Consider the following 27,981-nt stretch of genomic DNA (forward strand, 5'->3'; position numbering starts at 1 on the left):
TCCCCTAAATTTCTATTCCGGACCAAGATCCATCTTCTCAAAATGATTACCCATGTCACAAATGCATGCAACCATATACCCAATTATGGATGTTTGATTCCACTGTATAAAGAAAATGAATGCTCAGCTTCTACACTGAGTAGGATGGGGCCAACATCCCTCTTGCATTCTTTCTACACATGCTCATCCAGTACTGGGTTTTTTTAAATAAAAGAAAGGCTTAAACATATCTAAAGTTTAAAAAATGAACTTCTTAGAGACAGAGTACATGACTCTTGAGTTTGGCAGAGTTACAAAATAACCACAGTTTGGGTGTGAGGTCTGGTCTTGCGATGGTTCGCTCACTCATTTTTCGTTCACTGAATCTCAGTCAATTACGTCCACACTTACTAATTTGTGCTGGATAACAGCAATGGCTGGATTTAAAACATGCCGAGACCCAACTCAACCAACCACATTATGGCTGAGCAGGTTGGGTATGTTCTGCCCTTCACTGTAGAAACAACAAATGGCTCTATGTTCCACAGTGCCCCAGATTTCTAGCATTTCAGTGAGAGATGTGTGGTCAAAAGAACCTCAAGGCACCCCCGGTCATTTTGCAGCAATAAGAAACTCCAGCATTTAAAGCATGGGACCATCTTTCACGGAGGGAGAAAACTTGCAGGGAACTCAAACTCCAAAGGGCAGATTTTGGCCCAACGCCATTCACTGCACTGCTACTTGCAATGGCTGTGTTTCAACTGAATCTGTAGCATTTGGTCTAGGATGCTGTGATGTTTTGAAAGAGCATCATTGTGCTTCAGAGTTCTTCGGTATTTGGGGGGGAGAGAAGAACTCTCAGCACCCCTTCCATGGGGATATAAGAAAAGGTCGCTGAAACCTTGACACAGACACCAGGTCTTCTAAGCAAATGAGAAATGGGAGCTTCCATATTGCCACTTTAATCCTATTAGCAGAGCAGCTGATGGGAGCTGGCATCAATCCAGAACTGACAAAGTAGATTTTAGGTATCATAGCAAGTTTCCCTTTCAGAAGGACAAAGTCTGCCTTCGCTTTCATAATTTTCAATGCTCTCTTGCTCTCTTCTTGCCCCCCACTCCCAACACAGCACTCACGTCCCATCCGCCAATGCCAAAACACGTTGGCCAACAGCGCCATCTAGCGTCTTCTATACAAAATGCAGCCAAAGGAAAATTGGGAACATGCAGCCGATTTGGTGCATTTCACTGCACCAATGCAGTCATATGCATGCATGTACTTACTTGCATTCCTGCACAGGATCTAAGCCAAAAAATCAACCGATGCCCAGTTGCTTCAATTGCTTGCAATCTGAGTGCTCGGAGAAGCAAGCGCACAGGGGTTATTTGGCTTAAACCTTGTTTTATATGCCTGCAAAACCTGGGTCTTCTGAGATCCCCTTTTTGTGTAGGGAGGCTGCTGTTTTGGTGGTACAAGGCACAACAACGTAATTTACAACAACAGCCTGCCTATTGTAAATATTACTCATTTTCTGCACAAACCCTTGTCGCTCGTTCATCATTGTCTATATCAGCGTTTCTCAACCTTGGCAACGTTAAGCCATGTGGACTTCAACTCCCAGAATTCCCCAGCCAACTATGCTGGCTGGGAATTCTGGGAGTTGAAGTCCACACAGCTTAATGTTGCCAAGGTTGAGAAACACTGGACTATTTCGATAAATGCATGTCCTTGTTCTGGAACTACAATTCCCAGCATCCCTGGCTCTTGTCGATGTGGGCAGAGGATGCTGGATGCTGTCATTCAGCAACAGAAGAGGGACACAGTTCCCCATGGGTGCAGGATGCTGTTTATCCATGGTCTATTGCAGAAACCCTAGAGGAAGGCTTTCCAGAGCCTAAGCAATGAAGCCTCCTGAAAATTACACTGATGCAACAGCAGAATTAAAGTAATCACAACAGTACATTTGATTTCAATTAGACATTGCCTCAAAGGAAGAATTACTCAGAGGGGGATCAATTAAGCCAAGAAGCCTTTTAATGTTTTGAAGAGCTAGCAGACTTCTTTTTCTATTCATTTGCTTTCGCTGGGGATAAATTACCCTGGCTGTCATCTTCTCAGTTTATAAAATCTCAGAGTCAGTGGTAAATTAAGGAAATTTCACCCAAGGCAGGAGGTTTTGTTAGCAAGCTCTGCCCATATACTGTATTTTACAAATAGGGTACTACCATATTGACCAAGGGATGACTCCAGAGACTCCAAAGGAAATTCAATTCAATTCAAACGGCCATTTCTGATCACGATTTCCTCTCTTTCTTATGAAGGCCGATGCATATTTAACCAACATAGCAACACCAACACAGGACCAGGAGATATGAAAGAAAACCAAGATTTGCTGAAGTAAAAACAAAAGCAGAGGAACAGAGTTGATCACAAGCTGAATAGGCATGGGCATTCTAAGATGGCTGCAAAGAACGCTGATCCTGTCTCAAGTCCTCCGCCCAGATCTTGAAACACATCCTAACTAACATTCAGATAAAGTGGAATAGGGGCCAGGAAGGGCAACAAGGATGATCAGGGGCTGGGAATTAATGAGGAATGGTAAGATAAGAGGGAACTGAATATGTTTGAGAAGGGGAGACTGAGTCAGGAGAGCCCACTCTTCAAGAACTTGAAGAATGCCACACAGAAGGAGGTCAGGACTGATTCTCCATTATTCCAGAATTCAAAACATGGGATAAAGGTCTTAAGTCCTATGGAGGAGGATGCTGAGTTGAATGTTAGAAAATAGCAAGAGCTGGTTGACAGTGGAACCAGTGACCCAGAGAGAGATGGTGGGCTCCCCTTCATTGAATGTGTTCAAGCAGAGACCAGACAAGCATCAGTTGCAGATGTTTTAAGATGGACTCCTACATTGAATGGGGACAGGGGATGTGTGTGTTAGGACTTGGTGGCCTTGATAGCCCCTTCCAGCTGCACAGTTCTTCCCTTTTATGCCAGTTTCTTGCTGTTTTTCCATTGTGGGGACTTCTTTGAGGCAGTCAGTGATTGGAAATAATGCCTCTCACTTCCTGCTTAACATAGTCCAATGTTTGATCACTTTCAGGACTACAATTCAGCGGTCCCATCATACCGGGTGGCATTGGCAAACATGAAATTGAAGACAAATCCAGAAGGAGGGGAAGGGGAAGGGAAAGGAAGGGGTCTAGCTATATGTATTCAAAGGGGGAGGGGAGGGGAGGGGGAACCCTACTGCATTCTTTAACCATCTCCGCTTAGAATCTTGGGCAAGGCAGACTAAGGAAATTGAGAATGCATTCATGCTTTCACTGCACAGCCAGCACCAGAACACAGACATCATACTTTAAAAAGAAGACGGATCGGTGATGCACAATTTCAGGTCACAAAACCACACATGGTCCCTGAATGGTAGGGTAGAACTACGCTGCAAAAAGTGGGCAAGCAGGACAAGCTCTAACAAGAGGGCAAATTTGGCTTGAGCATTCAGAGAAACTAACAGCAACAGAAAAGGCTAAAGGCCCAGTTTCTACAGTGGTGGTAGGCTCTTCCTGAGTGGACAATTCTTCAACCAGAAGCTGGACAGCCAACAACAGGAGAAGCCGTAGTTCTGGGTTCTAGAGATCTGTGGCCGTTAGCTGCAGCAAAAATGTTAAATAGGACAACACATATGAAAAGAATTAGAGACCTAAGTTGAATACATTCAAGCTTCAAAAAAGTAACTAAATTTGCGGCCCCTTTGAGCTTGAGGCCCAGGACAAATGGCTGTCCTTTCTTGCCTCCCATTCCTGACAGCTTCTGTCTAACTCTGGAATGTCTGTTTTGAACGAACAGTTGAGAAAGGTGCCACGTTCCTGTACCTCTGAGCTAAAAAAACAAAAAAAACTCTTCTTGCAATTTGGGATATCAACTGTTCCAGGGAAGAGGATTATCATCATCCAGGGCTTCTGAAGGACTGACAGGCACCATGCTCACGTCAGAATAATATACTGGGTAGCAATAGCATTGCATCAACAGGAAGTATCTGTCTTGATAGCTTTATTATTTTTTTTAAAACAAACTTCCCTTTGCTTTTATTTACTCCCCACCCCATCGCCATCTCCTTTCTATCAAAAGTGGTTATTTTATGCAGCGGGTGGTGCCAAGAAAATCCTTATATAACTGCCGTCACCTCAAGGACACTCTCAAAACGCATGGTTGCTTCCACAAACTGTCAGCCACAATTGTATGCGCATGGCTGCTCATATCTCCCCACCACCAGACCTCTCTCCCCCTCCCTCCAATTTCAGAGCATGCAAAGATAGACGTCTGAGATTGTCTGGCCGGGTCAGGAGTAAACAGGGGCGATTCACGGCACCACTGCCAGCGAAGAGAGAAGTTATCCTAGAATTCTTCCAAGTCCCTGAAAACCTGTCAGAAGGGCACCTCTTCTGCTCCATATTATAGATCACGTCACCAAGTGGTTGGTGGGGTTTCCATTTGTCGTTTCGCCTTCTGTAATAACAGAGTTCAACATGACAAAAATGGCCTGTTTTCCTCATGCTACCCTTAACCGTAACTCTAAGCACCCAACCCGTCTATGCGTTTCACGCCATGCCCCTAACCCACTAAACCAAAGCCCTTGACTTGATCTGGACCCACATCCTAAGCCTGAACCTTGAAGATTCCCCCTTGACCCTGACCCTGGCCATTGACCTAGGGGTTCTGGCCTTTGACCCTGCGGTCCTGACCTTCAACCCAGAGGTCCTAGCCTTGACCTGGGGTCTTAACCTTTGACCCTGGGGTCCTGACCATTGACCTGGGGTTTTGACTTTTGAGCCCTTGGTCCTGGCCTTTGCCACAGGGGTCTTGACCTTTGATCCCAGGGTCCTGACCGTTGACATGGTGGCCTTGGCTTTTGACCATGGGGTCTTAACCTTTGACCCAGGGTCTCAGCCTTTGATCCTGAGGCCTTGATCTTTGACCTGGGGTCTTAACCTTTGACCCTGGGTCTTGACCTTTGGGCCTGAGATCACTACTTTACAACTTTCAAGCTTGAGCCAGGCCCTGAGTGGTGACCCTGACCCTGGCCCCCTAGTAATTCCATGTCCTGTCCTCCAAGGTTCTTTGGCATGTTCAGGTGGAATGGTGAACATGAGCCACCAGAGGGCAGCACCTTAATCCTCTGTCCGCTGCATTCCCCATACATTGGTCCTCTGGTGGAAGCCCAGAATATGGGCAGGAAGTGGTAATATTGGGGACCCATCATAATCATAGAGAACCAGGAGAAGAACATCTGCCAGTCTTCCTTGGGCCAGGTGGGAGGAGCGTAAAAATGGCCATCAGGCAAAGGACTCAGCTATCCAGTCTCATCCAGTATAAGGACATGGAGGTGAGTCAACTGTTGACTGCAAGAGGACAGGTGAGTCATTTGTGTTATGGGAGCCAACAGCCAAGGGAGTTTACATTATTTCACTTTCTCTAAGGTCATATTCCTCCTGCACTTTATATATATATATATATGTATGAGTATACATATACATATACACACACACACACACACACACATGCACACACACACACTCATTTTTAAAACAGACAACCGTCTAGCTTGCATTCGGACCTTCAGCTGAGCCATGAACATAGCTGGGGCTATACAATATGCTTGTTTCAAGAAGTTGGTTGAAGGTAACAGGATTAGGCCCAAACCACCTTGGATTACTCAGGAGTTTGCAATAATGGAGAATTCTTGTAGCTCAGGGTCGAACCACTGGGCTCTTCCTGCTTGCTTTTGTTCTTGCTAATCAGTGTTCCTAGCGAGGGTGTCCCCAGGGGAAAGCAAATGAGAATGTGAGTGTCATGACACAACTGATGTGACTGGCCTTCTTGTGTCAGACATCACACAGACATTACTTTCTGCACGATGACGTCGTGTCACGTGTCTCACCGTTTTGACACCCCCGCAGGTTGTCTGAGACGCCACATATTGCACCTTCTGCTTTTTCCTCCCAAATACAAGCAAGGATGCTACTGTCAAATTCTACAACCGAAGAAACAAAATCGGCAAGTTTTTGCCACACTTCAGCTAGAATTCACTCTCAACATCGCCAAAAGAAAAAAGAAACACACTTTAAACTGGCTTTTTAGAAGTTGCAGGCTGGAAACATTTAAAAACTTTATCTACTTACCTTTCCAAACATTTCTGGGGTCAAATCACGCACAGGTTGTTGGGTTCTGTTAGAAGCAATCACACCGAGGCACCCTGCCTGTTGAATATGGACATTGCACAGAGCCCCAATATTTCCTTCCTTCCTCCCTCCCAAAATTCTTTGAATACATATAGCTAGACTCCTTCCTTCCTTCCTTCCTTCCTTCCTTCCTTCCTTCCTTCATTCCTTCCTTGAATACATATAGCTAGACTCCTTCCTTCCTTCCTTCCTTCCTTCCTTCCTTCCTTCCTTCCTTCCTTGAATACATATAGCTAGACTCCTTCCTTCCTTCCTTCCTTCCTTCCTTCCTTGAATACATATAGCTAGACTCCTTCCTTCCTTCCTTCCTTCCTTCCTTCCTTCCTTCCTTCCTTCCTTCCTTCCTTCCTTCCTTGAATACATATAGCTAGACTCCTTCCTTCCTTCCTTCCTTCCTTCCTTCCTTCCTTCCTTGAATACATATAGCTAGACTCCTTCCTTCCTTCCTTCCTTCCTTCCTTCCTTCCTTCCTTCCTTCCTTGAATACATATAGCTAGACTCCTTCCTTCCTTCCTTCCTTCCTTCCTTCCTTCCTTCCTTCCTTCCTTCCTTCCTTCCTTCCTTCCTTGAATACATATAGCTAGACTCCTTCCTTCCTTCCTTCCTTCCTTCCTTCCTTCCTTCCTTCCTTCCTTCCTTCCTTGAATACATATAGCTAGACTCCTTCCTTCCTTCCTTCCTTCCTTCCTTCCTTCCTTCCTTCCTTCCTTCCTTCCTTCCTTCCTTCCTTCCTTCCTTCCTTCCTTCCTTCCTTGAATACATATAGCTAGACTCCTTCCTTCCTTCCTTCCTTCCTATGCTGCCTTTTGTTCAGGCATGCAAGGCAGTGAAGATATCACTCCACCCTCCAATATCTCCAGTGCTGCCTGTTGCTGAAACAGACACCTATTTACCCATCAAAACCTTCTTCCTGTAAAGGCTGAGCTTGAATGAATTCCAGCTTGAGGTACACCTCAGCCTTGGGCTGTGATGGGGAAACCTGTTAAACTACATCTCCCAGGGACCCAGTCAGTGAGGTCCAAACCAATGCATGCTGGGAGCTGTAGTTCTGCAATGTGTTGGCCATCGGTGCTGGTTTAGGCTTCTGTGCTGCTCATGCATGGTGTATGCATGTAAACCTATCAGTTGGAGCTGTCCTTTGTCCTGCTAGATACCAAGAATTCTGCATCCGCATGTTTATCCTTGAACCTGGCAGTGAAGGCCAAAGAGGAGAAACGGATCCACCCAAGGTGGTGAAACACACAAATGTGATTCAGGTCCAAAGTTGACCTGCTACTTTTCCCTTGGTAATCACATTTAACAACCAGTGCAAGAGTGGCAATAGGTTTATATTTATATATATTTATATATTTATATATTTATATATATAGCGTATGATGAGTACATGACAAGAGAAAGGCAAATCTATGCACACAGTCCACACAATTGTATACAGAACTTCTGAAGGGATACAGCACTAGCCTCATAACTGGATGTCCAGTTCAGCTAGGTTTAATACTTGCCCAGCTAGTTAAGTATTTGGCATCAAGGCCATCTTTAGTTTACAGACAGGATGTAAGATCCTTTCAGTGGCAAACACTCATTCTAAGCTAGCGAATGCTGGCATGGAAGATACTGTTGTACGTTGCTGTCGCATTGCACTCTTTCTTGTGATGGAACCTTGTTGGTTTTGAGATGGGGCCAATGGAGTGGAGTCCTCAAGGAAAGTGGTTGATTTTGGCATAAAATATGGAATAAGAATGGGTAGACAATCTACCCTCCTGTCCTGACCTTCTGGATGCCAACTCCATCAGGCCTGAGTAGTCTGGGCAAGTGATTGTGGGATTCCTTATTCAAAATGCCTGGGAGATAGCCGATGACTTTGTCCTTGAATTAAAGAATAATCAAGACCATACCATTTCAGGTCTCTGGTATGACTGTGTTAATAGATCTAGAGAGGTGAGCTGGCTTCTTACACATTACCAAATGGCTAATGGTAAGGAATAATGGGAGTTGTAATGCAGAACAGGGGTTTTCAAACTTTTTCAGGCTGCTGGACCTGTTGGTCAACAAGTAAACAAAAACCTTGGAAGGCTGGGGCTTCTGAATGACAGCTGACAAATTCCACTCTTTTCACTGTACTTTAGTGACTACTACTTAGTCCCTTGAGGAGAGGTCCCCCCCCCCCAAATTACTTGTAGAGGATTTTCCCCCCACTTGGTCCTGCAGAACCCATTTGAGTCCTTGTAGAATCTTCCATGGAATTCAGTTTGAAAAACCCTGATCTAGGCATCTGGGAGCATCAGTTGTCCCCTGAATGAGAAGATGTGAGTTGGTTGCCTACAGGTTATAGCAGCCCAGATTTTGTTTGTAAAATGTTGGAGACAGACAGACAAATGTTGGAGACATCAGTTATGGAAGAGGACATGGGAAAGATGAAGGAACACTGAGGACATTTGGGACCACTGCAGCATTAGAGGTCCCATCCATTCTGTGCATGTTTTCTTGGACTATGTCATGCAGAAAACTGGGCCCAGATGTCAAGGAAGTCTTCATCTACCTGAATCAGCTGCTGCCTTTCACTATCAGAATTCTAGAACAGAGTCAATTCATGGACAAGGATCTCAGAAATAGCTTGTCTTTCATATAGGCAACTCAACCACAGACATGATCATCTAATGGCATTGATTTGTGGGAAGGACTGAAAAACAGAGCAGAAGGTTGAGGAAGGAAAAGATTGGTTTGAAATGACCCATTCAAGTAAAACACCAATGCAATGTCCAACCAGGACAGCCATTTTTAGGTAGGCTAAAAGGATGGCGGGAGCAATCGTAGACCTTTTGTGAGAGCAACATGTTTCAAATGACTGGTTTAAGTCATGGTCAATTGTAATGGTCAGTTTTAATTAACAGGATTTGTCCCCCACAAAATGTGTAGAGCCATCAATTCCAATTTAATTAACAGGATTTGCCCCCAACAAAATGAATAGAGGCATCGATTCCTATCCATGCAAGTTAGTTTACTAGCACCCTTTAATAACATCCAAAAAGCTATAGATTCCTCACTTGCATTAGTAAGCCTTAAGCCAGTGTTTTTCAACCTTAGCAACTTTACGCTGTGTGGACTCCAACTCCCAGAATTCCCCAGCCAGCCACACAGCGTAAAATTGCTAAGATTGAAAAACACTGCATTATGCTATAATATGGTTTAATTAAGCTATAATGTGGTCAGCTAGTTTATGATTCAGCATGTCATACAAAGGCAACCCGTCCAGCTTTTTTACTACAGGAAGAGCGCCATCCCTGCAGTGTCACTCAGGAAGATTCCAGGCTCTGCTATTTTTTCCAGAAAAAGAGAAAAAGAACAGGTTCTCGCACAAGAGAGAGGTGACAGGAGGTCTCCAATCTAGATCTCCTCAGGACCCTATACTTATACTTGGTGGTTCCAACAATGGACACCCACCAGTCTCAGCTCACCAGGGATGGGTCCAGCTTGAGCTATTAATCATGACCCATTCTTCCCATCCTCCTGAAGGCCATCGATCTTTTTGGAAAGGCACCTCCCCCCCCCCAGCTTAATGCATGTCTTGGGCTGTGTTTGTGCAAGACGCTTAATCTGGTTATTGGATTAACCTATTTAATGGTTTGCACCGTGGATCTCAGGCCAAACCCAGCCATCTGGAGTTGCGTGTAGATTAAGGGGCCCCTTCCCCCAAAGAAAAGGAAAACAAAGGTCGGCACTGAATAGCTTAGCATCCTGGACAAACGCTGCAGTGCTTGTGCGGGGTGGGGGGGGCGAGAAGGGAATCAATTAGGACTTTACACCCAGGCCCAGGAGACAGCATCATCAGCGATCACAAGAGAGACGCTGGCTATAAAACCGCCGCTAAGTGGAAGTATTCTCGCGCCGGAGAGCAATGCCAGCTCGCATTCGCCCGCGCGGCTTACCCCGATCAAAGTAGCGACTTGCAAACGCGCGAAACTTGGTTGGAGTTAATCTTGGTTAATGCCTCGGTGGCTCACCCGGGAAAATGGGATTGATCGAGTAACCAGGTTCAGGATGGGTGACGGGGTGGGGGGTGTCTGTGAATGCATCCGCTCAGAGGAGCGCCCCCTCCCTCCCTCCCTCCGCCCCTCTCACCCCGGAGAGTCCGGAGCGCGCGCCTTCCCCTTCCCAGCCGGGGGCGCTGTGCACCGCGGAGCCGTCGAGAGAGGGCGGAGCGGGGGAGGGGGAGGGGAAGGGGGAGGGGGAGGGGAGGGGCCTCCCGGACAGCGAGCCCAAGCCGGGAGGGGGGCCGAGCCGAGCCGGGCAGTCGGCGACGGCACAGGGGCTGCGGCAGCGCGTCCTGGAGGGCGCCGCTGGTTTCGCTCTATGAGCCCGGCCGGGGCTGCGGCGCCGAGGGCGGGTCGTCTAGCGCCACCGCCGAGCGCTTGGCTCCCCGCGGCCGAGGAGCCCGCGTGAGCCGCGGGGGCTGCGGAACCGACGCGTCGTCGCCGCCGCCAGCCGGCCAGCCTCCTCGCCCGAGGAGGAGCGGCGAGAGGCAGCCGGGGTGAGCGAGCGGCGGGGGAAGGGGGCTCCGCCGCCGGGGTCGCTACTCCGGACGCGTTGCCGCGGTGGGGGCGGGGGGCGTGCTTGAGCCCAGCGCGCAGCGGCGGCCGCTCCGGGAGTGCAAAGTCTGCGGGCGCGCGCGCCCTGAAAGAGACCCGGGACGAGGGAGCGGCTGTAAGTGGCGACTTCCCTCTGAGGGGCTCTGTTCCCCTCGGCGCCGGGTGGATTCCAAACCCTAGAGCTGCCAGTCAGTCCGGCCGCGGCGGGTGGGGATGATGGGCCTTGGAACACGGCGCTGCCGCCGGGAAGGGGGAGGGAAGCTGGGCTTCGAGGGCCGGAGGGTCGCGGCGAGCCGCGGGCTCTGCAGAAAGCCCCGCCGACGCAGCCCGGGCGCCCGAGAAGCGGCGGGGGAAGCGGCGGCGTCCGCCGGGCCGCCTCCTCCCATCCGCGGCTATCGGCCGGGCTTTAAGGCGACCCATCCTGGCGTTCCTTGCCCCGAAAGAGGAGCGCGGAGCTCGAGGGCGCGCCCCGCGGTCGGGGGAGCCTGCGATTCCGCGCCTCGGCATGGAACGGAGTCCCGCGGCTTTCTTGGGACTTGCTCTCGGGTGAGGGCGCCTGCCCGGGGCAGGCTGGAGGTCAGTTTGGGGCAGGGGGTCAAGCTAAAGAGAGAGAGTCCTTAAAAATAACTTTAAGTGATGGCTGCAAGTGTTCCCGAGGAGGTGGAGGGGGGGGGACTTAAAGCTTTCTCCGCTCCTGTCCCCTCCCAAGGGTTTGGACTACAAGTCCCATCACCCCCGGGCAGACAGGGGAAGAGTAATCCAGCCTGCTTGGAGTCCTGCCGGCCGGGTGGCTCCGCGAACGTAAATAAAAGACGTTCTTGCGCTGCGGCCTTTGGGAGCGAAGGCAGCGATGCTTTCCGTTGTGGGGTGCAGAGGGGGAGGTAGGGCTGGTGGGGAGAGAGATTTGCAAGGATCTGTGTGTTTATTTGGGGGCGCAGCAGTAGTAGTCAGGCGGCACAGCTCCCTTCCGGAGAACCGGGACGGGAATTTGAGATCTGGGGCGGGGATGGAGAGGAATTCTCCAACGGTGCCAGATGCGTCCCTCCGAGGGCTGAGCCTCGTCTGCCGCCTTTGACTGAGAGCAGATGGCTGCGTTTATTCCCCCGACCTCCTTAGTTGCTGTTGGAGAGGTTTTTAAAGTTGTGTTTTAGAAAAACCAACGCACAACATTGAAGAACTCTCTCTCCGCCTCCCCCCGCAGCCCCAAAGGCAAAAGTATCTATTGGATTTTTGCCCTGGCTTTCCGCGGCAAGAAGAGCTTTGAGGACCAGGTTGTCATTCCCCCTTCCCCCCATTCTGGGACTGGAAAACATCTGCTTTCTGGTGCTACAGGAGCCAATAAATTAACGGGGAGGGGGAAGACATGTACCTTAATGGCGGGGGGCGGGGGCGCTGGCAGTTCTCATCCAACCGGTCCAGAGGGCACCAAGTTGGAGCAAGTGAGCTGCTGCTATCCTTGGGGGTTGGTTTTGACTTCCCTGCCTGCCCCTTTTGTGTTTCTTCTGAACCAAATTTGTGGGGGGGGGTGCACCCCAAGCTTTATGCAATGGCTTTGCGAGAAGGGTCAGAGCACATGCTCTTTGCAAATAAATAACAGTTTGCACTTGAAGACAAAGGGTGCCAGGCCTGCAGCAGCAGCTGATCTCAATGTTGGTTGAAGTCACTTTTGCTTGGAATTATTATTGGTATTATTTTTTTAAAGCAGCTTGGCAAGGGGGTGGCCAGAAAGAACAGAAAGGAGCCTACTGTAAAATAGTAGGTGGAGATCCGAAAGGGTTAAGAAGGAAGATGCAGTGGTTTGGGGAATGGCATCCTGAAGGGTTTTGCAATCTCGAAGCTGCAATTCTGTCTCCTGCTTCCCTCGCCTGAAACTCGGCCTCCTGTAGACCTTGGACCGTAGTGTGTTCCGCATCCAAATGGATAAGCTTTTGAATTCCACAAAAGTTTTTTGCCAAGTTGGACATTTGAGGGGCAAAGGGTCTCTGGGTGTCATATAGTCCCGCACCAGGATGTCAGTGCTGAAAGGTGTCAAAGCGCAGGGCCGTGGAGACATGTTGAGGTGGAACAGGGTCCCTCAAGGGCTCCTTTTGAATCAGATGCTTCCTTGGGCCATTTTGCAAGCTCAGCCTAAGAACAGCAGCTCTCTTCTGACAGCCCAGATGGAACTCACGGGGGGGGGGGGGGTGTAGATGCAAAGCATCCTATCTCCAGCTTTCCTGAGAGAATTTGTTTGGCTCAATCGGAAGACTTGGAAGGGGGGGTGGTTAGTCAGATATAAGACAGACCTGGGAAGGGGAGAGGGGGGTAAACTGAAGATTGTGTCTTGATGCAGGCGGGGGGGGGGGGCTTGCTGATCTGGGACTGGGATAAAGGGAGTGAGAGACTGAATTGCAGATCACGCATGGTCCCAAAGAGGTTGCTGTATCTGTCCAGGGAGGAGGTGTTGTTGACGCAGCCTGGAGAAGGGCCGGGCAGGGGACACTCATTGGCTTGTTCATGCACCCATCAGATCTGATAAAGCAAGTCCGATCTGGGCATAAAACCCTGTTCTGGAGTGAAAATGCAAAAAAAAAAAAAAAGCATTGTCTGTCTGGCAGGAGCTTCAAGGCATAGGTTGACCTGCTTATGAATGAAGTGGGAAGAAAGGCTTGAAAACCCACTCCCTGCCCTTCCCTTTGGAACTGTTTGAGGAGAATACCTTAAGAAAACTCCACTCCTCTGGGTCAGGTGGTGGAGTGAGTTTTGTGTTGGCTGTATTACATCTGTACAGCATGGGGGGGGGGCGGAGAGAGAAAACAAGGTTTTGGCAGGGAGAAGCAGACACAGCTGGAGGCAGCTAGTACAGGCTCTGGAAAAAACAAATATTAAAAGGGATCTTGGGTGGATTTTACTGCAGAAGCTGCCTTATTTATCCTAGTGTGTGCTGAGGTTCACAAGACTGAGCCAAAGCCACTGGCTCTCTTGGCCAGTTGTTGGCGCAAGAGAAATCCAGCGGTGCTGGATGCTCCAAGGGTTTTCCTCTGAATGCTCATTTCCACACTAAGTGCTCCTTTTTAAAAAAAATGACCAGAGGAATGAAGAATACAGTTTCAGGGTGTTGGTCCAATTGTAAAGGTACCAAAGCAATTCTACAGTTAGGTGGCGACAAGAATAAGTCCTCGGTTTCCCTCTAGGGCAGCTGTTCTGTCATCCAAGAACAGGTTGGGCGGTTATGGTTTCTGGAGTTCTGACTGCATCCTGGTTATATTTCTCTTGGATCCTGATGACAAAAAGGCGCTGGAGCTCAGAACTGTGGCTGTTGCTTTGCCTTTTGAGAATCCTAGATTCAAGCCTGGCTTCTCCACTCAAAAGGATCAGACAACAGGAAAGGGATTCTATCTGGCTGAGCACAGTGAGCAGTCCAGGTAAACCCCGCTGGTCTGGCTGGGCTAAGTCTGAAACAAGTCCGTTTCCTGCAAGGTAGATCCCGGCTGGAGAACACCTCTAACCCTTCAAATGCTGTACTTCTGTCCCTGAACGGTAGCCACTGCTATACGTCAACTCCAGATAGTATCCTGGTCCAGTGCAGACTCCCAAGTTTCCTCAATTGAAGTGTGATCTGGTGGGACCCAGGAGATGCATCTTCTCTGTTGTAGCACCTGCCCCATGGAATAGACTACTCCCTTAGATTCAAAGGGCCTTGGCATTTCAGAAGGCCATGAAGACCCTAGGCACTGAACCAGGGCGTTAGGTGAGTCCTATATAAGTTTGGTTGTGTCGTGAGGTTGGATGTGGTGTCTTGGTTATTGTGATGATTATTTTAATTCTGCCTTCGATTCATCGAGGGAGGTTTTTATCATTATCGCATTGTTTTTGTGGATTGCTGTAGACTGCGCAGAGTTGGTATCTAAGATAGGTAGTCGTATACGTTTTCTAAACCAGTAAGTGGAGTAGGTTCCCTCTCCAATAGAGACCAACCCTAAGAAACTGACAGAACACCAACCTGAGTGCATCTCTGGCTCGCTGCGTGCCACTCCTTTAACATCTGGTTGGACTCCAGGGCAGGCAGGAAATTAAAATGCTGTTTGACAACCTATGAAGTGCAGGTGGCCTCTTGGTTCTTATGCAACCTCTGGAATGTTCCAGTTTAGGGAGGGGGGGCTCTGAGGTAGTTTGTTGTTCTCCTGAGGCTCTTGAGCATGTGACATTAGGCCTGCTATATTTGGGGGGGATGGACGACTAAACTCCACATCCCAGTTGGAGTCCAGTTGGACTTTGGTCTTCTAAAAGTACCCCAAAGGCATTTTGCATCCTACTTCTGCTTCTCTAAGCTGGGTCCTCCAGCAGTGGAGGTGCAGAGCTGGCTGTCTGCAGCATTATCATGCAGAAGGAGAGGAAACGGCCATGGCACTTTTTTTGCACACCAAGCTGAATGTCCTCATCAATTACGGTCCGGGAATCACTTCTCTTCGGCAGGCTGATCTTCACCCAGCTGTTGTTTTGCTCCATTATCTCCCCTGAAGCTTATTCTTTTGGAAGTGGCTGGGAAGGAACCGGGCAGAATTCCCACTCGTTGCGATATTCTCCAGGGAAGGGAGGGGGGAGATGTCAGAAATGCAGCAAAAGTTCAGGTCCTGAAGACAGAGTAGGATTCTTTTTTTTTTTTACAATTATTTTGCAGTACAGTAGTACTGCAGTGACAATCCAAGGTCTTCAATTCCTTGGAGAGCTGAAATATTGATGACGAAAACTCTGTTGTGGTGGTTATGATCCAGGAAGTCAACCCTGACTCTTGGGTGACCACAGGAACCAGTCCCTGCCATTTTCTTGGCAACGTTTTTCAGAAGCGGCTTGCTAGTATCTTCTTCCTAGGGCTGAGAGTGAGTGACTGGCCCAGCTGGTTTTCGCACCTAAGGCAGGACTAGAACTCATGGTCTCCTGATGCAGGTAGTCCTTGCTTAACAGCCATTTGTTTAGTGATGGTTTGGACTTATGACAGTGCTGAAAAACACAGCTTACAACTGGTCCTCACACTTATGACCGTCACTGCATCCCCACAGTCACATGATCACGATTTGGGCGCTTGGCAACCAGTTCACATTTATGACCGTCGCAGCATCCTGTGGTCATGCAATTGCCACTTTCTGTCCTAATAAGCAGGAACCACGCTGAGACGAGGAATAAGTCTCTAGTGTTTTATTACTGCTACATTAGATAGAAAATCCTAACCAACTGAAGAAGCGTGAGAAAACCCAGACAGATAAACCCCAAAACTCAAGGTGGGTCTGTTCTGTGTCTCTTTGAATGACTGCTCAACTCCTCGCTACTACGCATGCGTTTTCCCCGCTGGATAGGGGCTCCCTCCTGCTCACCATCAGTGCTCATGACACTTTCAACCTTCCCGGCCAGCTTCTGGCAAGCAAAATCAATGGGGAATGTGATTTGCTTAATGACCACATGGTTCATTTAATGCCCGCACTGATTTGCTTAATGACCACTGCGAAAGAAAGTCATAAAATCGGGTCAGATTCGCTTAATGACCGCTTTGCTTAGCAACTGAAATTCCAGTCCCAATTGTGGTCATTAAGCAAGGACTACCTGTATCTAATGCTGCACCTTTAACCAATGCACCAAATTGGCTCTGTCTGGAAAATCTGGGAAAGTAGAATTTGCACAAATCACTGATTAATATGTGGAGGCAGGGCCTTGATCTGCAGTTCACTGATGAGCAGTGAGCAGGTAGCACAGATGCTATGCAGAGCAGAGGGCCTCTACATGGGCCCTTTACTCTCCAGGAGGTTTTAGCCTGTGCAGCCATGCTGGCTTGGAATCCTGGCAATTCTAGCGCCATCTTCTCGGGGTGGGTTGGGGTATTGCCTAGAAAAAGGAGAAAGCAGGCAAATTATCGTCTTATTTTCTTTTGTTCCCCCCTCCCCCAGGTAGAAAAATGTCCACTTTCCTTACAGTTGGCCTTCTCCTACTCTTTGTGGTTGATTATGGTTCCTCCGAGAACTCCAGCACTCCACGAGGATGTGGCCTGGATCTTCTTCCTCAATATGTCGACCTGTGTGATCTGGATGCGATCTGGGGGATCGTGGTAGAGGCTGTGGCGGGGGCAGGAGTGCTGACCATGCTGCTCCTCAAGGTGATCTTGCTGGTGCGGCTGCCCTTCATCAAAGGCAAAGAAAAAAGAAGCCCGTTAGGCATCCATTTCCTCTTCTTTTTCGGGACCTTGGCCCTTTTTGGCTTGGCCTTTGCGTTCATCCTCGAAGAGGATGAGACTGTCTGCTCCATCCGCAGGTTCTCCTGGGGAGTTCTCTTTGCACTGTGCTTCTCCTGTTTGCTCGCTCAAGCCTGGCGGCTCCAGAGACTCGTCCGCCATGGCAAAAGTCCGTCTGGGTGGCAGCTGGCCGGGATCGCTGTCTGTGTTGCGCTAGTCCAGGTCATCATTGCGACGGAATGGCTGATCCTGACGATCGTGAGGGATGGAAAGCCGGCCTGCCATTATGAGCCAATGGACTTTGCCATGGCCTCCATTTACGTGATGTTCTTGATGGCGGTGGCCATGGGCTTCTCCTTCTTCACGTTGTGTGGGAAATTTAAGAAGTGGAAGAAGAATGGGGTGTGCCTTGTCATCACCAGTCTTTTCTCGATCCTCATTTGGGTGGCTTGGCTAACTATGTACCTGTATGGTAACAAGGAACTGGGGAGGAGAGACCAGTGGCGGGATCCAACTCTTGCGGTGACTCTGGTGGCCAGTGGCTGGGTGTTTATAATCTTCTACGCCATCCCAGAGGTCCACTGTGCCATCCTTCCATCCCAGCAAGAGAACACGCCCAATTATTTTGATACTTCACAACCACGAATGCGTGAAACGGCTTTTGAGGAAGACCTCCAGCTTCCTCGAAGTTACATGGAAAATAAAGCTTTTTCAATGGATGAACATAATGCAGGTGAGTGTGTATTAACTTAGGATGGGGCAGAAGATGCTTGCTTTAAAAATATAAAAAATAGAGGAAATAGAGGGAGCAAAGAAAAATCTGAGATTTTCTAGCAATGGGTTATGTTTGAAATCTTCCCTCTTATTGACAGAGAGACTGATTGATTGATTTAAGGTATACTGTGTGGCTCATCTATTTAAACTCTAGTAACGATTTCCCAATGTGTGTCTACACATTAAATCGGTGTCCTCCTGTGTCACCATAAGTAGTAATAATGTGGAATGATTCAGCAAATAAAATTTGAGAATGGAATACTTTAAAGTAGCCATGACTCAAACAGGAACTGCCCCAGAGACTGATGGTGTCATGACACCACAACTATAGCTTTGTCTGGTGGTGTCAAAAGCGATGCTTCCTGTCCTTCTGGGATCTAAAATATAGTTTCACTAGGTATCTCCTGATCTGCATAGCTAAGAGGTTGAAGCTGTGTTTTGTCCCAGGCCTCTTTGTGATGAATTTGCAACTTCCTGTCCAGTTTCACCTTGAATTAGATGCCATACATCATTCCTGTTTGGTGCTGAGTGTCTGAAACCTGATGTGCTGCTGGAACCATTAGCAGCAAGGTTAAAGAGACCGAGGCCCCCCATATGCTGCTGAACTACAATTCCCAGCATCCCTCAATACTGGCCATGTTACTAGAATGATAAGAAGCATAGTTCAGCAACATCTGGAAGAGAACAGATCCAACAGGCTTCCCATAAAGACTATTCTCTGTTCACTGGCACTAAGATTCAGCAGCTATTTGACGGTTTCTGAAGAGAAGTCTCTTTTTTCCTTCCCTTTATTGAGGAAGATGGAAAAAACTGACAAGTTGTGAGAGTGAGTCTAGACGATTTATTACTGAAAAACCCTGAATGTGTATCTCCTTTTCTGCCAGCTGAATCAATACCTCTGCACCCTCAAGCGTGCACTGTAGCAAGTTGGATTGATATTATTTCAATAAAGCAGTATATCACTGATTTACCATATCCTGAAATTTCCCCCAGGAGAACAGGAGGCATAAGTCGGGTGAGGCAAATCTATCAGTTGGCGTTCCTTCGGCATTTTTAAAAATCACGGTCCCTCCACTTCCTTTATGAAGAAAATCACAGTACTGTTTTTTGATAGATTCCTTTTCTTTTTTAATCTCACCTGCCACATGGAGCACACGTTTCCAGCAAAAGCAAGCCATCTGGAATGGTCATAATGCTTTGTAAATGAATCTAGGAAATAAGCTCTGGTGGACATGTGGATTCGGCTCCAAAGTCGGCACAATGCGCTCCAGTGAGATGTCCTGCTCTAATGATGCTTAATTTCCAGGAATGGTTAGGTTGAACACTAGAAGAAATTTGTCAGAGAGCAACTTGAGGGTGAGAGCGGTTAGCTGGGGCAACAGAGGATGAGTTTCTTCTTCTTGGAAGACATCAAGCCAAGGATGGACAGCAACCTGTTGAGGAAGCAGTGGCTTTGGATTACTTGCCTTGAGTAGAGGCCTAGATGACCTGAAAGTCCCCTGTTGACGGCTTGAGTTCTGTTCAGACCCTTGTTTGGTGTGGCTGCAGCAAGGAAAGGGAAATGGGACCACAAGGGCTGTTCTACTGAGGACCTTCATATCACAGCAGCCGTTTTACCAGAAACCGAGAGATGGACAGGTTCATGCCATTGGTTTGGTTTACAATTCAGTTGACATTTGGCTTTTCTTATCCCTCAGCTATTTCCACCCATAGCTTGGGTTCTGGTTGGCTTTTCCTTCCTCTTCCCTCCACGTTCCTGTTTCCATTTGTGTTGCATCCTTTAAACTGTACGCTTCGTAGGCAGGGGGTAAATTTGAGAGCCGCACTGAACCAGACTAAAACTTTTTCCAGCCTTGGGTTCTTAAAGATAGCTAACCACGTGCCCAGCAGAATTGCAAAAACAGGGTTATGAGTGGAGTAGCCTGGTCATCTTGACTTCTGCTTCTGGAAGTAATGTAGTCATTATTACAGCCATTAATCTCCACTAAGCCGCCTAATCAACTTTTATAGTGTCTTAAGTTAGTGGCCCACACTCGCGGAAGTGCGTTGTCCAGGTTAAGCAGGTACAGGGGAAATAATTTCCCAAGATTTAGCTTTCTTTGGTTTCTAGAATTTTGAGAAAACATCTCAAAATCTCTACTTTTCCTATGCCGTGCATAATTATATCACTGTCAAGCGTGGAGTCTTTTTGATTTCTTTACCAGTTGGGTTTCTTGTTGGTTGAACAGAAGTATTAAAGACTTAATTATGATGTGAAACAAATTCTGTTGCACCAAAGAAAAGGTCTTGACGTGATTTGTGAAACCACACATTTCCTGTGAACTCAGGGTTTAAAAAATAAACTTCCTTTTAATTTTTGTTTTAATTAAGTAGATTGATTAGACTTATGGTGGGGGGAATATTTCCTTCACACTGACAGAGGTATTGCACGCACGCACACGCACGCACACATATATTCCCATTCTGGTTTAGATGTCTCTGTTGCTGAAGAAATATTTGAGCTTGTGGTAGATGTGCAAGCCTCCAGACAGAGCTGGAGCTGTCCCAGGTCCTGCCTGGACTTAAAATCCTACCTGTAGATCTCCACCTCACCTTAAAGCAGCATTTCTCAACTTTGGCCACTTTAAGTTATGTGGACTTCAACTCCCAGAATTCCACAGCTAGCAAGGCGGGCTACAGAATTCTGGGAGTTGAAGTCCACACAGCTTAAAGCAGCCAAGGTTGAGAAACACGGCCTTAAAGCCTTCTATGGAGAACTTCCAACTGCTTCTGCTTTTGGGTGTTTCCCCCCTTATATCACTTCTCCCTTTCTGTCTTTTTTCCCTGTGTCTTTGTTGATTGTGCACAGCATTGCGGATGGCAGGATTTCGCAACGGCAGCCTGGGTAGCCGTTCAAGCGCTCCCTTCCGAAGCAACGTCTACCAGCCCACCGAGATGGCGGTTGTCTTGAACGGTGGGACTGTAAGTATCAAAATGTGGTGCATAGAAGAAGCTGCCACTTAGGGGGAGTGCTCAGCCACTGCTTTCAACTCAGACCTTCTTTCAGTTGGATGCTTGCTGATACTGGGAAGCAAGGGAGAATCCGGTGGGGGGGATGGGAGTGGGAAGCTTTAACACCCAAGTTTGCACGCAGGGCTGACTTCCAAAACCCCGTGTTGTTGAGCCAGTCCAGTTTTCCTTTGCTCAGGTTGCTCTCTGCGGACTAACACAACCACGCCATCTCCTCCCTCTCTGGGGAAGGGGGAAAATGATCCATCCTGCCCATTTCATCCCGGCAAGCCAGTGAAAGAATGTTGGAATGGTATCATATGCAATGTTCTTCTGGCCTGAGGAACCAACAGACGTCTCTAGAAAAGCTCGCCCACTTCTTTGTCCATTAGCATCGACCACTGCCACCTTTCCCAACAAATCACTGCCTGTTGTTGTTGCTGAGTTTTTTTGCTGAACTTCTGTCCGTTGGTGGTGTTCTTCCTTTAAATTTGTGTTGCTTTGCAAAATGGACCCTTATCAAAGAGTTCATACACGTGGCAGCCAAGATACCTTGTGCTCGTGGTGCAAGTTGGTCCCTTAAAACGATCTGGAGTCCCAACAGGATCCTTCTATCTCCTTTGCATTGCCTAGGTTGAATGTTAGCCAAGGAGCTGCACCGATCACTTGATGCATTCCCTTTCACTCTTTACTTTCCTCCAGTTTTGCTGGCCCACCAATGGTGCTCCCAATTAAGTTGCTTAATTGTCATTACCATGACGCCGTGTAGGCTGCTTCAAAATGCCGCTCATTTGGCTTTTCCTCCATGGTACTTATAGGTTGGCATTCTTTTAAGTCACCCACTGATTCCATAAGGCAATTTGCATCTTTTCTTTGAGGTCTTTTTTTTTTGTAGGGGGAGGTTGATGCTGAAAAGCATACAGTAGATCTCGTCTCCTCCAGCTTGATTCAGTCTGTTCCAGACCATATCAGGAAGGATATGCATGATTGCTTGACTTTAGCCAGTAGCAGAGGGAGCTGGGATACAACTCCAAGTTCATGCTGTTCTGGGCTGTAGTAAATCCTGTGCCGCCCTCAACTCCCACCCGGGGCATGGTTCAGCTGATTTTATCAGCGGTGGCTCATTTTCTGAAACTCTTCAAGCCTCTCAGCAACCCTTAAGAGTTTAGACAAACTCCACTGAGGCCTTTTGGCAGGTGGGAGGTTGAAAATAGAGCTAGGGGGCCTGTTGTCCCTGGCTCACGTATGGAAGGTGTCTCGCCCTTAGCGTGGTTCAGCAGTTGAAAGTCTCTGATAAATTCAGGACAGTAAAACAAAGCCGTTACAATATACTTTCCAAGCACCGGTTTCGTTATTGGAGGAAGAAGAAAAGGAGTCCACTGAATTAGATGAAACAAGAAAAACACTGGGGTGGGTCTAAAAGGAATATTTGGTTCTGAGCCTTTAAGACATAAAAAGCACACGCACGCACACCCCCATCACAAGAAGACATTGCAGGAATCAGCGTGGCACAAACGGAGCATTTCACTCACAGGTCAGAATTTGCATAGCCCTTAACATACTACAAGGCTAACTTCAGTGCAGAACGATGTAATCGAGTCCCACGAAGGGAGGAGATGGGCGGGGACAAATTGGATAGATAAATCTAACTATCTTAAAGCAGTGATTCCTTAACACTGTAAAATGCTTAATTGTGGATGTATTATCCTTATTTCCAGATTCCAACTGCTCCGCCAAGTTACCCTGGAAGACACCTATGGTGAAAAAGCTTAGTGGCCATAGAGGAAGACAGAGAGAGAATCCATTAATAATGTTTTATTTCCACACACACACACACCCCCAACAGTGTGTGTCTTTCAGAGGGAGGAAACCCACTGGGGGCGCACGGAAGGTCCTAGAAACTGATAGCTTCGGGGGGGGGGTTGTTCCCCCTCCTTTTTAAAAAACAAAATAAATAAATAAAACAAAACACGAGCACTGTCAAATTGATAAGCTAACTGCAAGGAGCTTCTGCAATATAATAGAAGCTGATCGAATTTAAACGTAGATCTAGCTATATCCTTTTTTTTTTTTTTTAAGGGAGGGGAGGAGAAAGGGATTGAGTAGCCAAATCACGAGGAAGTGTTTAGCTAGAGAAAGCAGGAAGGCTTCGGAAGGCACTGGATTATAGTAAGGCAAAGCAATTATGGGAGTTGAAGTCCACCCATCTTGAAGTGGCCAGGTTTGAGAAGCACTGATTTAGAGTAAGTTGTGATCTGCGCTGTGGAACCTCAAGCAATGGACCAGAGGCTTTCTCTTCACGCAAAAGGTGCTGGTGTGCTTGTGGGACTCCAGATCAGGTGGCAACAATGGCCCAAAGACAGGCATCTTCTTGGGTGCGTAAGCTCTTTTTAAAACCGTAAGAGCTTTCGGACAGCTTTTGTCTTCTCCTAGACTCAGTGCAGAACTTTGGCCATCAGGCTGTGCTTGGTAGGAACAAGGAAGCATCTGCTCTACCTTTCTGGCTGACCAGACTGTAAGGTTAAAGGGAACCCAAGAGTGGCAAAGCCTCACAAATTGTGCCTCAAGAGGGGAAAACAACTGGTGCAAGAGAGGCAACGTAGCTCAGGAGAAGGACCTGGAAGGCAATCATTCACCCCTTCCCAAGGTTTTTACCTAAAGGGAAATGTATCTCAGTGAGTCACCAAATGTATTGCCCTTACCATGAATTCAAACTTGAGGTCCTTTGCGTGCAAGAAAATCCTCTCCATGGGGTTACTTTAAATCTCTCACTCTTCACTCCCATACCTAGTTGAACACTGAAGCCTCATTGACTGCAATGGTTTGCACATGTATTGCCTTTTCTCATGTGTTTCTGGAACATTTGGTTATTATTATTATTATTATTACTACTACTACTATTATTAGATTGTTTTCATATGGATGTTGGGAATCTCTCCTCCCCTCTTGCTGCCTTTTCATATTTCTATGATTTTAATGATGTTTGATAAAGCATTCCTTCATTGATTAGCATTTTAAAGCATATCAGGCATGTAGATTTGTCATTACATTTGCCTGGCTGGCTTAGCACCTGCTTTTGGCTTTCCTAGAGACTGAAAAAGCAAGTGTGATTTGCTTGGTTGATGTGTGTGTGTGTGTGTGCGCGCGCGCACGTGCTCATGCGTGTGCGAGGGAGAGAGATCAATAAAGCCACAAAGCTATAAAAGCTCTCAGATGATGGAACTTTTTGCACTTATTCTGAATGAGATTTGGTTTCCAGATGGGCAGGGACAATGCTAATAACAGAAATAAGATTGCTGGACTCAGTAGACTTGCAAAGCTGCCCACTGGTTCTTCGAAAAGAAAATGAAATGTAATCAATGGTGTTTGAGGAATTTTTCCCCCCACATCGCTGGTTTTTAATTTATCTAATTCTATCGAATTCACCCTACTCATTAATGTATCCAGCCTTGCTGTCTGGGTAATATATCTGTGGTGGGTAGGGGGCAAACTGGCTGAATGCTACTTTATATTATATGTCAGTTCCTTGCACTCAAGAATTCTCCAATATGCAAAAGATACAGCCTGTCTTCTCAGGAAAGATTCTAGCCGAATCTCCCTCTGGCTTGCTAATTTTTTATATGCAAGTATTAGCATTAGCATTAGCATTAGTCTTAGTAATATAAATAATAGTATGGGAGGAGATGCCATTATGTAATGGACCCTGGATCGAGAACAGCTCTGAACATCTTGGATGTTGGCAGTAATGCTAGTAGAGCGTCTGTTTTACTTGCAAGTTGCCCTAAAGTCATCTTCATTCAGACTGGGTTGTAGAGGATGAGAAAGTAAGCTCCCCACTCCACCAAATTTGCTGCACTTTAACATTCTGCTAACATTGGCTTTTTCTCCCTGTTAAGGAACATGCTCTGCTTTCCTTTCTTTATGATTTATTTGAGCCTTGCTGCTGCCTAGCGGAAGAAAGGGCTAATAAAACTGTTACTAATTTATCTATCAGCTTTTAAACTCTTGCCAGCTTTGAATATCCTTGTTTAGAGTGAAAAGGCAGAGCGCGAAAAGCCTTGAAATAAATGTGGCTGTGGATGCCGTCATCTGCGCGTTGCACCAGGCACAATGTTGGCACCACCTCTGTGAGAACCTGGCCCATCTAGGAGTGCAACTGGTGCAAAACCAGGCAGCGTGTGACACACGCTTTTCTTTGTTCTATGAATGCCCAATTGCTCTTGTGGCCATGATCATCCTAGCAAGTTTAGTCTTTTAAAAACTGTCAAGTAGGTAACTGCAATAATTTTTGTGGCCCGCAAATGTTTTCATACAACAGGAAAAAGCTGCATTGTTGTGTTCCAAGAACTTGCAAACTTTCATTTGACCCAAATCTAATTTCCTTGTGTAAGAACATGGGACAAGTGGCTTATTTGGTGGTCTCCTAACCTTTGTTTAAAGTATAAAGCTATATTTTTAATAAGGGGGACAGTCATAAGAAATGTATGATTTCACTGTGTGTGGATACCTGAGACACAAAATTGGTACTTTCCTTTGAGTCTACGCTTGGGAGAGATTTGATACATACGAAAATGGGCTTTTGAAACTATTTTTATTATCGAAGTGCCTACGGTGAACGTGGCATAAACGGCTGAAATGATTACTTTTCCAGTGGTATTTTGATAAGAGGAGAGAAACAAAACTGTATTGCTTTTAACTGGAGGAAAAGACCACTTTTAGAAGGTTGTGAGGTTGTCCAATTTGTATTTACTTATTTTTTTTCTTTTAGACAAGGAAGGATTTAGCAGTCCTACTTCCCGTTAAATCAATGGCAGTTTGGGAACTTAAAGACAGGGTTGGACCCTGGAAGCACAGGGCATCCTCTAATCTCTCCTGTGAACCTGGCCCCTGCCTCCTAGTGGTGGGAGGTGTGCCGATTAAACTATAAGAAGGGATTTTTTTTTTTTCCTGAAGTATTGTTGTTGTTGTTGTTGTTGTTGTTAGTCAGTCTGTGGTTTCTGATGCTCAATGCTACTGCCACTCCCCCCAGAATGCCTCTGTTAGAAACCTTTTAAAAGGCACTTGTGCGTTAAGTTATATTTCCTTTTGTTAAAAGTTACAAAGTGTTATGTTTGCCTTTTTGACAAAAGTTGTTATGAATGTAGAGCATCTGGGGAGGCACTTAATAACAGGAAACAGAACTGCCTAAGTTTCACTGTAGCTTGCTCTGGGAAGCGTGGAAGTTATTATGTTCTTTGTGATTGCCAATTATTATAAATTAAGAGAAATACAGCAACCACCCAACATAGAAAGACATGGTAGAAGGCAATTACGTAGACGCTGGGGAGATGAGCTCAGTGGATTTCCCCCCGGCAAATTGAAAAGGAACAATTTGAATTACAGATGCAATCTAAACAGCATGCTAAGTTCCACGCTCTGTCGATTGGCACAAGAGTGGGTGGTTTTAGTAGGATTACCAGAACTGGGTTGGAAACATCCAACTGACCACCAGGTGGCAGTAGAGAGGTAGAGTTTTCTGTACCTCTTTGCAGCCATCTAGAGTTTGCCTTGATTTTTGCAGCCCAGATCCTGGAGCCCTGGCATCAAGTAGCAAATGCCAGCAAGCAGTAGCAAAGGGTTGAAGGAAAGAGTTGGGTAGCATGTTCTTTAAGCTTGCCTGCTGCCTTAGGTGGAGGATGGTAGGCCATTGTCTCCACGGAGAAAGCATGATCTGCCAGGCTTTTCTGCATGGGGTGGGAGCACCAACTTGTTCTTCACTTCCCTCCCTTCAGTTTCTTGGGCTGACTGGCTGCTCGCAAGCTGCACCTCCTCAAAGCCAGTAGCAACATTTCCAGTGACTTTTAACAGTGCTGGGCCTAGTAGACGCATTCCAAAAAATGTTAAGCATGCTTCTGTTCTGCTAATCTTGGTACATGTCTGGTGGTCTTAACTTTCTGCCAGCTGCACTGCTTTTCCACAGCTGAATAGCTTGGAGGTCATGCATGAAATACATGGAAAGCAGCGCTGGCCAATCAGAACCCAAGGAGGTTTCTGGCTTGACATCATTGGCTCTGAGTCTGAGATGTGTATCCATTTCCATTAATCTACTGTCCATTTCCATTGAGCTTTAATCAAGTGGGGATCACCTGGATAATGAGTTCTTCCTTCTAGTTCAGCCTTCTAAACCTTGACACTCTCCTGATGAGAGCAAAATCATGAGTCTTGGACTCCCAGAATACTCATGAACAATGGCTGTCCTGCTGGGGAATTCTGGGGAATCCATGTATCTGGAGGGTGTCCAAGCTGGGAAAGAGTGTTCCACTATCATGGCCGATGTTTGAGAAGGCCTATATTTCCACGTCTATGGTATCAGAATGATAGCGGGTCCCCAGAAGGACATGACCATCTCCAGGCTGAATCCTGAGTTAAGTAAGATGTCTTCCAATATAAGCTGAAATCTGCTTTTCTGGAACATCATTGCTTTGGCTAAGTTGCTTGACGCTTCAGTTCTAACCAAAAGCAGCAGAATCAAAAGCATATGTAGCTTTTATTAGGAGATTTGAAAAAAAAAAATAGATTTGACTACTCTACTATCCTACCAGATAACCCAACCGGTGCTTTTTATTAAACAACAAGTGCTCTCTTCTTCTTTTGATAATATATGTAAATATTTATTAAACGTATTAATGTGCATTTTTATAATATTCCCCCCTTTCCTATCCTGCTGACTGTTGTGTACCATTTCACATTCTACATCTTTGGAAGGTTTTTGAGACAATCAATGTGTACCATATTGACTGTACATAAGAGATATGAAATTTAAACAAAACAAAGACAGAGTTGTAAAGCCTGGGCAGAAAGATACATTTTATTTTCAAAATGCTGTTCTTAATGAAGAAAATAAAAATGTTAAAAAAAATAAAGAATTACTATTTACTTACAATGGCCTGGTCATTTTTTTTTTTTTTTTTGGCTTAAAGGCTCTGTGTTTCGATATTCACTGAGCATAGCAGCCATAGCCAAATTTGGTCCCATGAGATTCTTTTGATCCTTTCAGCAGCTAATGCTTCTAGAATGAAGGTGTGGGAAGAAAAGCACTCGCACGTTGTCCAGTCTAAAGCTCTCTTTTTTTTCAGACCCATTCATAGGTAATTTAAATAAACATTTTCTCGGTTCGCACATAGATAGTTATTAACCAATGGCACAGAATGGCTTTGGGACACATTCTGGGTGA

The 27,981-nt window shown here is 46.6% G+C and overlaps 1 protein-coding gene and 1 long non-coding RNA gene across 2 annotated transcripts in view; both read left to right on the forward strand.

The window, feature by feature from the left end:
* Nucleotides 1-27,690, forward strand: part of LOC134505436 (uncharacterized) — a 289,243-nt gene extending 261,553 nt beyond the window's left edge. The window contains exon 2 of the long non-coding RNA XR_010068725.1: nucleotides 27,041-27,690. This is a non-coding gene — a long non-coding RNA (uncharacterized LOC134505436). The remainder of the gene's footprint in view (nucleotides 1-27,040) is intronic.
* Nucleotides 10,603-27,690, forward strand: GPRC5B (G protein-coupled receptor class C group 5 member B). The gene is made up of 4 exons (XM_063315115.1): nucleotides 10,603-10,749; nucleotides 16,726-17,739; nucleotides 20,629-20,741; nucleotides 22,487-27,690. Exons 2-4 carry the CDS (start codon nucleotides 16,734-16,736, stop codon nucleotides 22,529-22,531), a joined length of 1,164 nt encoding a protein of 387 aa, XP_063171185.1. The 5' UTR covers nucleotides 10,603-10,749; nucleotides 16,726-16,733; the 3' UTR covers nucleotides 22,532-27,690.
* Nucleotides 27,691-27,981: the final 291 nt, after the last annotated feature.

This window comes from Candoia aspera, chromosome 14 (assembly GCF_035149785.1).
Source record: "Candoia aspera isolate rCanAsp1 chromosome 14, rCanAsp1.hap2, whole genome shotgun sequence".
NCBI classification, from domain to species: domain Eukaryota; kingdom Metazoa; phylum Chordata; class Lepidosauria; order Squamata; family Boidae; genus Candoia; species Candoia aspera.